At 40.2% G+C, this 11,407-nt stretch overlaps 4 protein-coding genes across 6 annotated transcripts; 2 read left to right on the forward strand and 2 right to left on the reverse strand.

Moving 5' to 3' along the window:
- Positions 1-557: 557 nt before the first annotated feature.
- LOC141905183 (protein arginine N-methyltransferase 5-like) lies at positions 558-3,036 on the reverse strand. The gene is given in 2 exon segments (XM_074793969.1): positions 558-2,148; positions 2,151-3,036. Coding segments are annotated over 2 exon segments (1,893 nt in total). The 5' UTR covers positions 2,988-3,036; the 3' UTR covers positions 558-1,092.
- A 442-nt stretch (positions 3,037-3,478) lies between these two features.
- Positions 3,479-6,484, reverse strand: LOC141905854 (proline-rich protein PRCC-like). Its single transcript, XM_074794918.1, has 6 exons — positions 6,251-6,484; positions 5,765-5,997; positions 5,596-5,658; positions 4,418-4,921; positions 4,125-4,328; positions 3,479-3,617 (listed from the first exon to the last, which is right to left on the reverse strand). The coding sequence occupies exons 1-6, from the start codon at positions 6,384-6,386 to the stop codon at positions 3,531-3,533; spliced, it is 1,227 nt and encodes a 408-aa protein (XP_074651019.1). The 5' UTR covers positions 6,387-6,484; the 3' UTR covers positions 3,479-3,530.
- Positions 6,485-6,552: 68 nt separating this feature from the next.
- Positions 6,553-8,469, forward strand: LOC141905859 (phosphopantothenoylcysteine decarboxylase-like). The gene is made up of 5 exons (XM_074794926.1): positions 6,553-6,703; positions 7,035-7,142; positions 7,218-7,349; positions 7,753-7,921; positions 8,007-8,469. Exons 1-5 carry the CDS (start codon positions 6,587-6,589, stop codon positions 8,087-8,089), a joined length of 609 nt encoding a protein of 202 aa, XP_074651027.1. The 5' UTR covers positions 6,553-6,586; the 3' UTR covers positions 8,090-8,469.
- A 638-nt stretch (positions 8,470-9,107) lies between these two features.
- Positions 9,108-11,025, forward strand: LOC141906085 (uncharacterized). Of its 3 annotated transcripts, none has more exons than XR_012619299.1 (2): positions 9,108-9,334; positions 9,714-9,748. XR_012619299.1 is itself a non-coding variant. In XM_074795275.1 (2 exons), exon 2 carries the CDS (start codon positions 10,049-10,051, stop codon positions 11,021-11,023), a length of 975 nt encoding a protein of 324 aa, XP_074651376.1. In that variant the 5' UTR covers positions 9,108-9,334; positions 10,025-10,048; the 3' UTR covers positions 11,024-11,025. The 3 variants fall into 3 exon arrangements, 2 of the variants coding, with proteins under 2 accessions (XP_074651376.1, XP_074651377.1); XM_074795275.1 differs by lacking the exon at positions 9,714-9,748 and adding an exon at positions 10,025-11,025; XM_074795276.1 differs by lacking the exon at positions 9,108-9,334 and adding an exon at positions 10,025-11,025 and having other exon boundaries at positions 9,458-9,840.
- Positions 11,026-11,407: the final 382 nt, after the last annotated feature.

The following is an 11,407-nucleotide window of genomic DNA, read 5'->3' on the forward strand; positions in this document are numbered from 1 at the left end:
GGTGTCCCGGGTTCGAGAACCAGTAATTACTGATCCTAATTCAGAGTGGTCCTGATGCTGAATAGAGGAAGTACCGGGTTCGAGAACCAGTAATTACTGATACTGATTCAGAATGATCCTGATGCTAAACAGAGGATGTGTAGGGGTGTGTCCTGGGTTCAAACTTTTTGTGTTACTTTTTTTTCCTTCCTTGGTGTCACAGCATTTACATGTCTTCGAGGTTTTTGTTCTAAAATCATCTATAATATTATGTATCATAAATTATATTTAATTGAATCGACCTTATCGAGCGTACTCTGGCATGCGAGCAGTATTAAATTCAATTCCAATTTACTCTGTATTTGTCAAAGATTATGACAGATAATGTCATCATCAAATTTGGTTTCTGTGTCAATTCCTTTCAATCGTTTTCTAAAATGGAGTATTCCACATCAGGTTCCAAGAAAATGCTGTTTTTTCTGTCGCCTACACCCAGCCTAAAGAATCACCTCGAAATCAGAAACAAAGCAAAAACGACAAAAATAGAAAATGCATCAATCATTTATTTGAAACATCGATGGGTTTAAAGCACAAATAAAATTGCCAGGGGTTACAGTAGCTCAAAGGTTGGTTCAACATGTCGTATGGATAAATACCATAGTGACAATATGGAATTTTTAATTGTAACCATATCAACTAACTTTCCTTCGACCAACTTTTGAGCAACTCGTCCCACTATTTCACAATCACAAATATTCCCTTCACAATTTGTACCAGAAGCAACTGCTTAATTTGTATCTCTCGGGAAGATGAAGGAAATTCATCCAGTTTATCAGAATCTAACTAACATTCACGCTGCACTGTAGATTGAACCTGATTCACCAGATCTGAATTCAACGGATTCTTCAACCGCTTTTACATAATACAAAATAAAACTTTGAAGTACAACAAAGTGAAATGCATTTATCTAAAGTATTAAGTTTAAGCACGCGTACCTGGGGCAAGGATAGGAAAATTAGAATCATTTCAATAATCAGAGTCACTCGATCAGTGAGTCTGAGGCACGTTATAGTTCGACACAATTACGAGTCTACCATAGTTTGAAGTAAACATTTAAAGTCCGATAGTGTAAGACCTTCCTTTAGGGTTATGTATAGGCATCGGCCTCGGTTCACTAATACACCATTCGTACCAGACGTTCTTATTATCGGTTAATCTCCAGAAATGAATCTTCAACGTTTCTCCAGATTTCATGTAAACCGGTTCGCGTATCGGGAACAGTATCGGAAACCAGCTGAACATACCGGGTGAATGAGTATCCGGATTGATACTTAACATTACGTCTTTATATAGATACGTATCGAAGTATCCGGCGATACCGTGGACGATACAGTTTTGATCGACGGTGAATGTATTCTGATTATAGCGAGTATTATCGATAGGTATCGACCGATTCGGATGAGTAAATGTAAACACGGACTGAGGTTTACCCAATAAACTACAGTTATGTAACCTAACGACGAACGGAGTTTCAAACGGAGTCTCCGCCGGTTTATCTTTCTCTTTACACAATCGAACCTCGTTAAAAAGTCGCGACGATTGAATAGGAGCGAGATACGACGTGTATTTATACGGGATACTAATCCCGTCCGGTTTGAGGAATTTCTGAGCTCCGTCGAGACATTCCGGGGATAGTTCGTTATCCCCGAACGATCCCAGTAATTCGCTTACGATTATATCCGCTTTTTCCGGGGCGTCCCATATTCTCATATCGGACGAGACAACTGTCACCTGATCACCCCATTCTTCTAGTTTTCGATTCTCCAAGGTAACGATCGCGTTTGGATTTTTCTCGACGGCGAAGATTCGTATTTTGCGATGAGCCTTAGCGGCGGCGATGATGGAGGCTTGAACGAGCGGACCTCGACCGGCTCCGACTACCATCACTACCTGTACGTTAAACTCCTTCTCTTCATACGGTACTCGATCTAACAACGCGAAATAAACAGCTTTCTGATATTGAGAATATTTTATCGGATCTTTCTCGAAAACTTCGTAAGTTTGAGATTCGAGATTGTCCATTAACGGTTGCAGCGGACTTTGTAAATAATCCTCGAAACCCTTAGCGAACAGCGCCACCTGGTCTAACTGAGGTTTCGTCTGCCAGATGGCCAGATGTGTTCGAGATATTGACCGTAAACTTTCATTCCTTTACCGGGAAATTGCGTCGTCCCGGAAACGATCATCTGAATATTGAGTTTAAATAACCAGCGCAACAATGACTGATGACACCTCGGTAACACGGGGTAACCCTTTTTATTAGCGAGGAATAAACGTGTCGGTATAAATACAGCTTTAACCGGTTCACCCGCCCATCTTTCTATCTCTTTCTCCGACGGTAAATCTTCCTGTAATTCCAACGCGATTCCCACTTTCTTGTTTGTGTCGCAAAATGTACGAAAACGATTCCACCATTCCCACGTGTCGGTCTCGGTGGCGCCGTCTATATCACCGTCGAATACTGGATCTAATTGAGTACTAGCCGGTTTAATCGGTATTTTAATCCAGTATTGTTGATTGGGACCCTTGATCAGATGTTCCGATAGACATCGAGCTAAACCGATACAATCATAGCTCCTCAGATTAATCAATACAGCTGGTAATGACAGGTGCCCCGCGAATAGGAATTCCTGTTTTAAAGCTTTCTCAGAGTTTTTACGATGAATCTCGTTTTTACTGTCGAGATCGATCCAAGGTGAAATCTTACCGACGACTAACGAACTCCAGTCCTGACTAGTGATCACTAGATCAGACCTGGTTAAAGGTTCAGCTCGATTCACGGCCGGAGTCCCGCCGATTAATTCAGATTTGAATCGAGGATTCACGATCGGACAGGTTATAAACTCGTATCCTGATTTTCCGGCTTCATCGAGAGCTTTAGTGATATCTGGTACGTCGAAGTAATCTAACCCGCTGGCGCACCGGTTAGAACTGCTCGCCTCAGTCATTTTTCTCGAAGAAAATCAACTTCTTTTCGATGATTTTTGCAGATTTCGAGAACCCGGAAGTAAAAGTAAAATTCACATGGCTCACTCAAGAGAGGTATGCACCGGCACGCGAGTACCATAAGCAAAATCTTTTTCTATGATATCAAGACGATACAAAAAGTAACTACAAACAGTTCTCATTCAAAAACAGATATTGAGTTCTAAATTATAGAAATAAACAAATAAGTAAAGGAAATAAAGTATCGTCGATTCAGCTGAGGGTTAGTTGTAGTTTCGGTGCATTAGTAGGGCGCTTCCGGCGGCTCCTAGACTCAGTATTTTTCCTAGTAGATATTAGACCAATGTGATATAAATGTATTTGGAATTAAACTAAGTGTCAAAGATCGAAAACTTTTCTTGAAAATATAGAATCCGATTAAACCATCCTCCTCATAGAAAACATTTGTTTCAGCTTCATAAAATCATGAAAAACCAACCAATCAAAATCTATGATACACATTTATTTTTTAATTTATCTATTTACAGTTGAATTCACATCGATTTTTAGAATCCGTATTTACTTTGAGCCGTTCTTTTATTCATTCTGTTCTGAGCCCATTGATTCTTCAATTCAATCTCTCTCTCCTTCGCCTACAAAACAAACAGAACAGGAAAACATTTCAAAAATTCATACTTTCCACACAGAATTAAGGATCATATTCCACCTCAGTTGGTTACATTTTAATAAGTTAATTTCCAATTGTTTTACCAAAGGGTCACATTTTAGCCAAGCACTGAATTCTAGTCTATAGAGCACCGGTTCCAGGTCTATGGGACCAAATCTTGGTGTATGAGACTAAATCCCAGTGCAAGGGACCAAATCCAGATTTATGGGACCAAATTCTGGTGTATGGGACCGAATTCTGGTGTATGGGACTGGGTCATAGTCTATGGAACTGGGTCCTGGAGTATGGGACCGGGTCCCGGGGTACAGCACCAGGTCCTAGTCTATGGGACTGGGTCCTGGAGTATGGGACCGGGTCCCGGGGTACAGCACCAGGTCCTAGTCTATGGGACTGGGTCCTGGAGTATGGGACCGGGTCCCGGGGTACAGGACCAGGTTCTAGTCTATGGGACTGATTCCTGTTATAAATGTACCTGGAAAGCTAGGTATGTGATTTGATGTTTTCTGCGATGCTGTCCACTCGGCATTCCTTTATTTCTCTGACTGTGAGATCTCATATCGGTTTCTTCAGACAATGATTTCATCACCTCCACTCTACTCATCTGACTGTCTGCATGAACATCTATTATAGCTATATCTTCTTTACTGCTGAATTTCTTACCCGCAAATTTTATGAACTAAAAACAAATAGTTAATTGGAAGTTAAATCAATGAAGAATTAAAAAAAACGTCACACAAAAATTGACAACTCTCGAAAATAAAATACCTCTTCATCTTGTATGAAGCGATCTACATCTTCCAGAGAATGTTGCGGATCAGATTGTTGTTCATATCGATCATTTATTCCCTCGTTACTGTAACATCCCGTATCCACGGTAACAGCTGCAGTTGAAACGGAGGCAGCAGTTTGATTAACGTTCATGTTATTATAATCCGTATTTAAACTAGGTTTAGGGTTTGTCATGACGACAGTAGGCGGGGGTAAGTTTATCGCGCTCTGTTGCGGGTCAAATGACCGTTTGTCTAAAGAGAAGAAATCGATTGTCTCCTCGGTTTCCTCGTCGCTCTCATCAGCGACACCGGATTTTAGCGATATCAGATTGGATGATGTTTTAGCAGGATGTTTTTTCACAGGTTTCCGCACGGCTGCTGCTGCTGCTGCTGCTGGTGCTGCTGGTTTTTTCGTTAATGTGTGTGGAATTAAAGCACGTTTTGTCTCTTTGATTGTTGTGTGTTTTGGAGCAGGTAAAATAGCAGTCAATCCACAACCCTACAAAATATAACAATCATTTACAAATATACACCGCATGGACTCCTGTAGGAGCTGTAGGTCTACTCCTGTAGGAGCTGTAGGTCTACTCCTGTAGGAGCTGTAGACCAACTCCTGTAGGAGCTGTAAACCTACTCCTGTAGGAGCTGTAGGTCTACTCCTGTAGGAGCTGTAGGTCTACTCCTGTAGGAGCTGTAGGTCTACTCCTGTAGGAGCTGTAGGTCTACTCCTGTAGGAGCTGTAGGTCTACTCGATCCTGTAGGAGCTGTAGACCAACTCCTGTAGGAGCTGTAAACCTACTCCTGTAGGAGCTGTAGGTCTACTACTGTAGGAGCTGTAGGTCTACTCCTGTAGGAGCTGTAGGTCTACTCCTGTAGGAGCTGTAGGTCTACTCCTGTAGGAGCTGTAGACCTACTCCTGTAGGAGCTGTAAACCTACTCCTGTAGGAGCTGTAGGTCTACTCCTGTAGGAGCTGTAGACCTACTCCTGTAGGAGCTGTAGACCTACTCCTGTAGGAGCTGTAAACCTATTCCTGTAGGAGCTGTAGGTCTACTCCTGTAGGAGCTGTAGACCTACTCCTGTAGGAGCTGTAGACCTACTCCTGTAGGAGCTGTGCTCAGGAGCTGCTCATTTTCACCAATTTCAGCCTCAAATCTGCATAAGATTTTTTGTACCTTTGAACTCTTTTTCATTTTTTTCGAAGAAGGTTCATCATCATCAGAGTCATCAGAATCAAACTGTAAAATATCATCACAGACATAGATTGATCAGATCGCTGTAAGGATCCACCAGGTGTCAGTGCAGTCACCTCAGACAGATAAACCAGTAAACCAGTAAACTTACATTAGTCATTGTTATCGCAGCTATCTTCACCGGTTTACGCACGGCAGGTCCAGCTGGTCTGTTAGCTGGTCCGGCTGGTCTGTTAGCTGGTCCCACTGGTTTAGGTTTGGGTTTAGGTAAATTTTCCGCTGTGATTGCACCCGGAAGCTTTTTAAATTCATCTTCAACAATATCATCTTCATATCCTCCAATCAGATCAGCTGCTTTGTTACTAGTAGGATGATCAGGTAATTCTGAAATGATAAAATAATTTATTGTCTCATAACAGGGCTGATCAAGTGAGGGGAGGGAGGACCGCGAGGGACCAGGGGGAGGGAGGACTGACCACTTTTTTGTTCACCCCAACCTCTACTATATATAGTCAGCCTTATTAGTCTAGTACCTACTCGGCTACTGTAGCCGTCGTTCCACAAACAACAGTTGTAGGGAACCGGTAACAACGACTGCTATTCAGATAGCCCCGAGTATATGAAGTTAAATACTCACTGGTTGAAGAGCTAGCTGTGGCAGGTGAGGGTTTCAGCTTGATGACTGAAGTCGAAGACGTAGATTCGTTTGTCTCCTCATTTTCACTCGTACTTTCCTCATCATCACTGCTCGCGTACGCCACCAGTGACGTCATGATTATCGATCCCTCTCCTCTAAACTTCACAGGATTAAAGATATATCACAATTTCTTGTCTCAAATACGAGAAATACAGCATAAATATTGTATGTGGAGCCGATGTAACCTGGATATTAAGATATTTCCGGAGCCTTCCCTTATTCGCCATAACCGGTCGTACTACGTATCGAGTAAAACCGTGTCTGAAAAGATAAACTATGTCTGAAAAGATAAAATTGGATAAATATCGAGTATTGGTTTGTTGTACGGGTAGCGTAGCAGCGGTTAATATACCTGATATTGTGAATGAGTTATTGAAATTACCAGTTGAACAGGTATAAACTGAAATAACCCTCAGTCACTGACTAACCCGCTGCCCGATAAGGCACCGCCCGCCGTCCGGGTCCCGGGGTCGGGTCATTCAATTCAGCCTGCCGGCTTTATTTCACAAGTTTTTATCAACTCGACTCCAGGTTTGATTTATATTCTCAGCCTCTGTCTTTTTAATCAGCAATCAATTTTTGTATAAATCAAATCACTGGGTACCGAACGCTGACAGGGCACGCCAGACCTCACCGGCACAGGGCGGCCAGCATTATGGTTCGACTGCCTGGTGGGATACTCAGCATGCTGCGTCTAGTAAAATTTCTGATTTATTTTTCATAGATCGAGGTTAAAGTTGCACCGACTGAGAAATCGCTGAAATTCTTCGATCCAAATTCACTTCCAGTGAAGGTTGTATTTGATGAGGACGAATGGACCGCAAACTGGAGGGTGAGTCATCCCAGATTCAGTCCGCAATATTCCTTGAATTAGTGTTATTGAACCACAAGTTCTGATTATTTGCAGGATAGAAGTATTTTGTACAAGGAGCCTGTTTTACATATAGAATTGAGAAAGTGGGCTGATATCATACTGATAGCACCTCTAAATGCGAATACATTAGCTAAAATAGCTAATGGTATCTCTGATAATTTACTAGTAAGTCTTTAAATAATCCTACTCCGAATTCTTGCAACTCGTTGCGCTCCAACACCAGGAAACCTCAGTGAATAGGAAAAAATTAGAAAAATCTCGGGGAATTTGATAAATTATAGAAATCTCAAGAAATTTGATAAATTGGAGAAATCTCAAGAAATTTCATAAATCAGAGAAATCTCAGGGAATTTAATGAATTTTGGCGAAAAAATTAAATTGGAAAATTTGTTTTTGCTATTGACCATGTATTTATGTATTTCATGAAAAATGAATGAACTGTAACAACCAAGAAATGTTTCCACTAATATCTGCGTAGCAGATCATTTACTGAGGGAATGGAGGAAAGTTGCCATCCTGGGCAGTATTCACTTCCTGTCTCAGACTTATGAGAAATGTTGTATTTCAGACTTGTGTGCTGCGTGTATATAAACCTGATAAACCTGTCTTATTCGCAACTGCTATGAATGTTTCAATGTGGGATCATCCAATCACTAATCAACACATTGAAACTCTGAAACAATGGGGATATACTGAAATACCTTGTATCAAAAAGAAGCTAGCATGTGGTGATATAGGTGAATACCGGCATTTTACCATTCTATCGCTCTACGCCAGAATTCTACATCAATAGTCATTGAATCGCTGAAATTTTATTACCAGGTTTTGGAGGATTGGCAGAAACCACGACCATTGTTACCAAGGTTTATCAAAGTTTACTGGAAATGAACGGCATTGAAATATAACCGCGTTTAACTAGCGCATGGAAACACAACTCAGATAGGTAATTGAATTACTGTGTTATTGTCCGTAGCGATTAATGTATATTCAGCATGTTTTCTGAACTTTGTTAGATTATCGTTTTTATATACTGTCTTATTATTTAGATGATTTCATCATACCATATATGGTTATGATACATTTATCTCTCTGTGTGTAGGTTCAATTATGTTGTATTTGTTATGTTACTCTGTGTTATGCAGTAATTATGTCATTATTTACTGATTCATACAATTACTACCTCTCATTGTTGTCTCTTTTTAATTGTCTACACGCATTGTTAGAATTTTTACATCGCATGAACAGCAAGGCTGAATGATGTGATGATACGTTTTGAAGACGTGTTTTTTAGATAAGAATAAATATGAAATCGAATGAGAGAAGATTGATTGTTGTGATTTTTGTAATTCGTTTTGTTTTATTCCCTCCTCCTCCCACCCTTCCCCTATGAATGGTTCCCTCATCCCCTCCCCCTATGAATGGTTCTCTCATCCCCTCCCCCTATGAATGGTTCTCTCATCCCCCTCATGTTGATGCACTAGCTCCAGTCGATGTGTGCAGCAGATGCTTCACATTCAGCATGTACACAGTGCTTATAAACTTTGTCTTGCTACCGGGAACCGTGGACTTCATATCCCATGATATATACATCACAGGCGGATCTAGAAAAATTGGAGGCTGGGTCCAGAAGAAAAGAAAAGGCATTTATTTCTCTAGACATTTTTTAGAACCCATAAATGAAACTCATATACCCCGGGACGACCCCGGATAAATTCTATGAACTAATGTGCGTGTGTGATGATCCCTGATATGAATGTTTTCTGTGTGATCTCACTGCGGAGGGTGTAGAAACCACAGCGAGATATTCCTGGAGATAAATCCATTACTCATCAGAGAAAATGAATTACTGAGAATCTCGGCACCACCAGCACTACATCAACCAACCAACAACCCCCGTGTACAAACAAACTCCGATATTATAAATACAATACAACTAGTGAAAAAACAACTCGTCCGAGTAGAGAGTGAGGGTAACCGCAGACAGTGTTCTAACCCCCGACAAGTTGTGGCTAATTCATCATCAGCTCGTTATAATTGAATTGTCTATCGGATACTGTGAGAGAGAGAGAGAGAGAAAATTCTTAGTTCTTAGTTTTTACTATCAGTAATAACAGACTTCTTCAATCGACTCAAGAGCTAGGTCGTGCGTGGTGAGTATAACTAATCAAACTCATACTTTCACTTTATTGTGAATAGAAATTGATGTTGCTTTTCGTAAATTGATACAAAAATTTTTATATAACATTTTATATTCCGGGTTTATATTACTAATATCGTTAATGAAAATCTGTATAAAGTTGTTGTATCACACATAGTGATGTGTGATACAACTGAATCCACTGATGTTGGACGTCGTTGTTTTACTCAGTTTATTCTCAGTTCACGACACCTCACCGTCACGTGGGCCGTCACGTGGGCTTTCAACAAAACTGATGGGAAAAAATACTAATAATTGCGCAAATAAAAGAACTGATAACACGAATGGTTATCTGGTAATATTTGAATAACGAAATGATGTTTATTTCACAGGAATGTAACACAGCGGTATGCATGCAATTATCGACATAATCAAACTTTATTGTCAGTTTAACTTAACTTCTGCGAGATACAAATAATTGATGCGTTTATAGATGGAGGAAATATTACGAATTACAAAGTAAATATACACTTCGAAGGAACAGAGATTATATTGATCGTTTATTTCCATCTCAAATGGTTTTATAAATCATGTATATATCAATAGTTCACTGGTGTAATTTCAATGCTTTAATCTATGATATATTGTCCCCGTCTAGGAATTCAGGTGCGCGCTTATGTAACTTGACCTTTTTCTATTTTAGGCGCACTAGTGGCTCCCCCTAGTGATGAAGATGTTGGGGCTAGTTACGAGGAAAGCGAGTGTCCATAAACTAACCCTGGGTCTGATAGTTATAATCAGTCTATTCTTGGTTTATAAACAATACACATCGACACCAGAATTCAGTAAACGGGTCAGAAAAAGACTTCAACATCGTCATCAATATCGCGGCTTCTCCCGCCGTCAAGAGGTGCTAGATTTACCCGCTAATCCGAATTATAGGATTAAATACAGCCTAGCTAATTTCGATAACGAACCTTCGGTGGATTTGAAACGATTTCGTAAAGTTTTAAATGAGGATGAAACGGAAGCTTACGTCAGACTGGTCAAAACATTTCAGAAAGTCGTCACCGTCTTCAATCTCACATATTTCATATACGGAGGTTCTTTATTGGGTTCTTACAGACATCACGGGTTCATCCCGTGGGACGACGATTTCGATGTGATCATGGATTACAGAGCTCAAAGACAAATATACAGAGTTTTAAACAGCGTCGCTGATCACGAATTAGACATTACTCAAATGATAAGGTGGAAGTTTTACAATCGTCACGAAAGTAGGAATATCCGTAAATATATCCCGTGGAGATATCCGTTTATTGATATCAGTTTCTTTAATCTATCGGATAATTACATACAAGATATCGATCCGTCGTCGAGGAATTTTCGATTTCCTATTGAAATAGTATTTCCATTGAAACAAAGACCGTTTGAAGGCTTGTGGTTGCCCACGCCCAAACACAGTCAACAATTCCTCGCTATGACGTATAAAATGGATGTGTGCAGCTCGCCGGGTTACATACATAAAGCCGAGTTAGCTTATCACGATAATTCCATCTCACATTTACCGTGTGATAGGTTAACGGATAAATATCCGTTTGTTATAAGGAGACCCGACGTTGTGACCAATGGTGATGACCGAACAGAAGAACAATTAACGTTAAAAGATAAAGTTTTAAGTACAGTTTTTATTCAGGATTGAATCAGGTGTTTTATTATAAACACGCATGCTAATGCTTGTATTGTAACGTAGCCTATTTTTCTACATCAAAAGAATAAAAGATATATGTATTAGGAAAGTTCTCTTGTTCGATAGGCACTTGTGATTCCTTGCAATTGTGAAATCTTCACCGTCAAGTGCTGCCCCTATCCATACCGTTAACGGTAGATTAGTGAACTAACTTATTACTCGCATGCCAGAGTCGGAATATTAAGTGATTGAGTTAGTTCACATTTTCACCGCTTATTGAATATATAGGGGCAGCACTTGACGGTACAATCTGATAGTTGAGCGGCGGGGCTGCCGATCGAAAAGGTTAAAATTAATTCATTATTTTTATCAAGAATTATAAAAAAATACACGACG

The sequence above is a fragment of the Tubulanus polymorphus genome, chromosome 5 (genome assembly GCF_964204645.1).
Source record: "Tubulanus polymorphus chromosome 5, tnTubPoly1.2, whole genome shotgun sequence".
Lineage (NCBI taxonomy): Eukaryota > Metazoa > Nemertea > Palaeonemertea > Tubulaniformes > Tubulanidae > Tubulanus > Tubulanus polymorphus.

Coding starts and splice junctions, on each gene's coding strand:
- LOC141905854 (XM_074794918.1), bottom strand. CDS start 6,386: ATGACGTCACTGGTGGCGTACGCGAGCAGTGATGATGAGGAAAGTACG. Junction 4,922..5,595: donor AAATGAAAAAGAGTTCAAAG/GTACAAAAAATC, acceptor TATATTTTGTAG/GGTTGTGGATTGACTGCTAT. Junction 4,329..4,417: donor GCTTCATACAAGATGAAGAG/GTATTTTATTTT, acceptor ATTTGTTTTTAG/TTCATAAAATTTGCGGGTAA.
- LOC141905859 (XM_074794926.1), top strand. CDS start 6,587: ATGTCTGAAAAGATAAAATTGGATAAATATCGAGTATTGGTTTGTTGT. Junction 6,704..7,034: donor TGAAATTACCAGTTGAACAG/GTATAAACTGAA, acceptor TATTTTTCATAG/ATCGAGGTTAAAGTTGCACC. Junction 7,350..7,752: donor GTATCTCTGATAATTTACTA/GTAAGTCTTTAA, acceptor GTTGTATTTCAG/ACTTGTGTGCTGCGTGTATA.
- LOC141906085 (XM_074795275.1), top strand. CDS start 10,049: ATGAAGATGTTGGGGCTAGTTACGAGGAAAGCGAGTGTCCATAAACTA.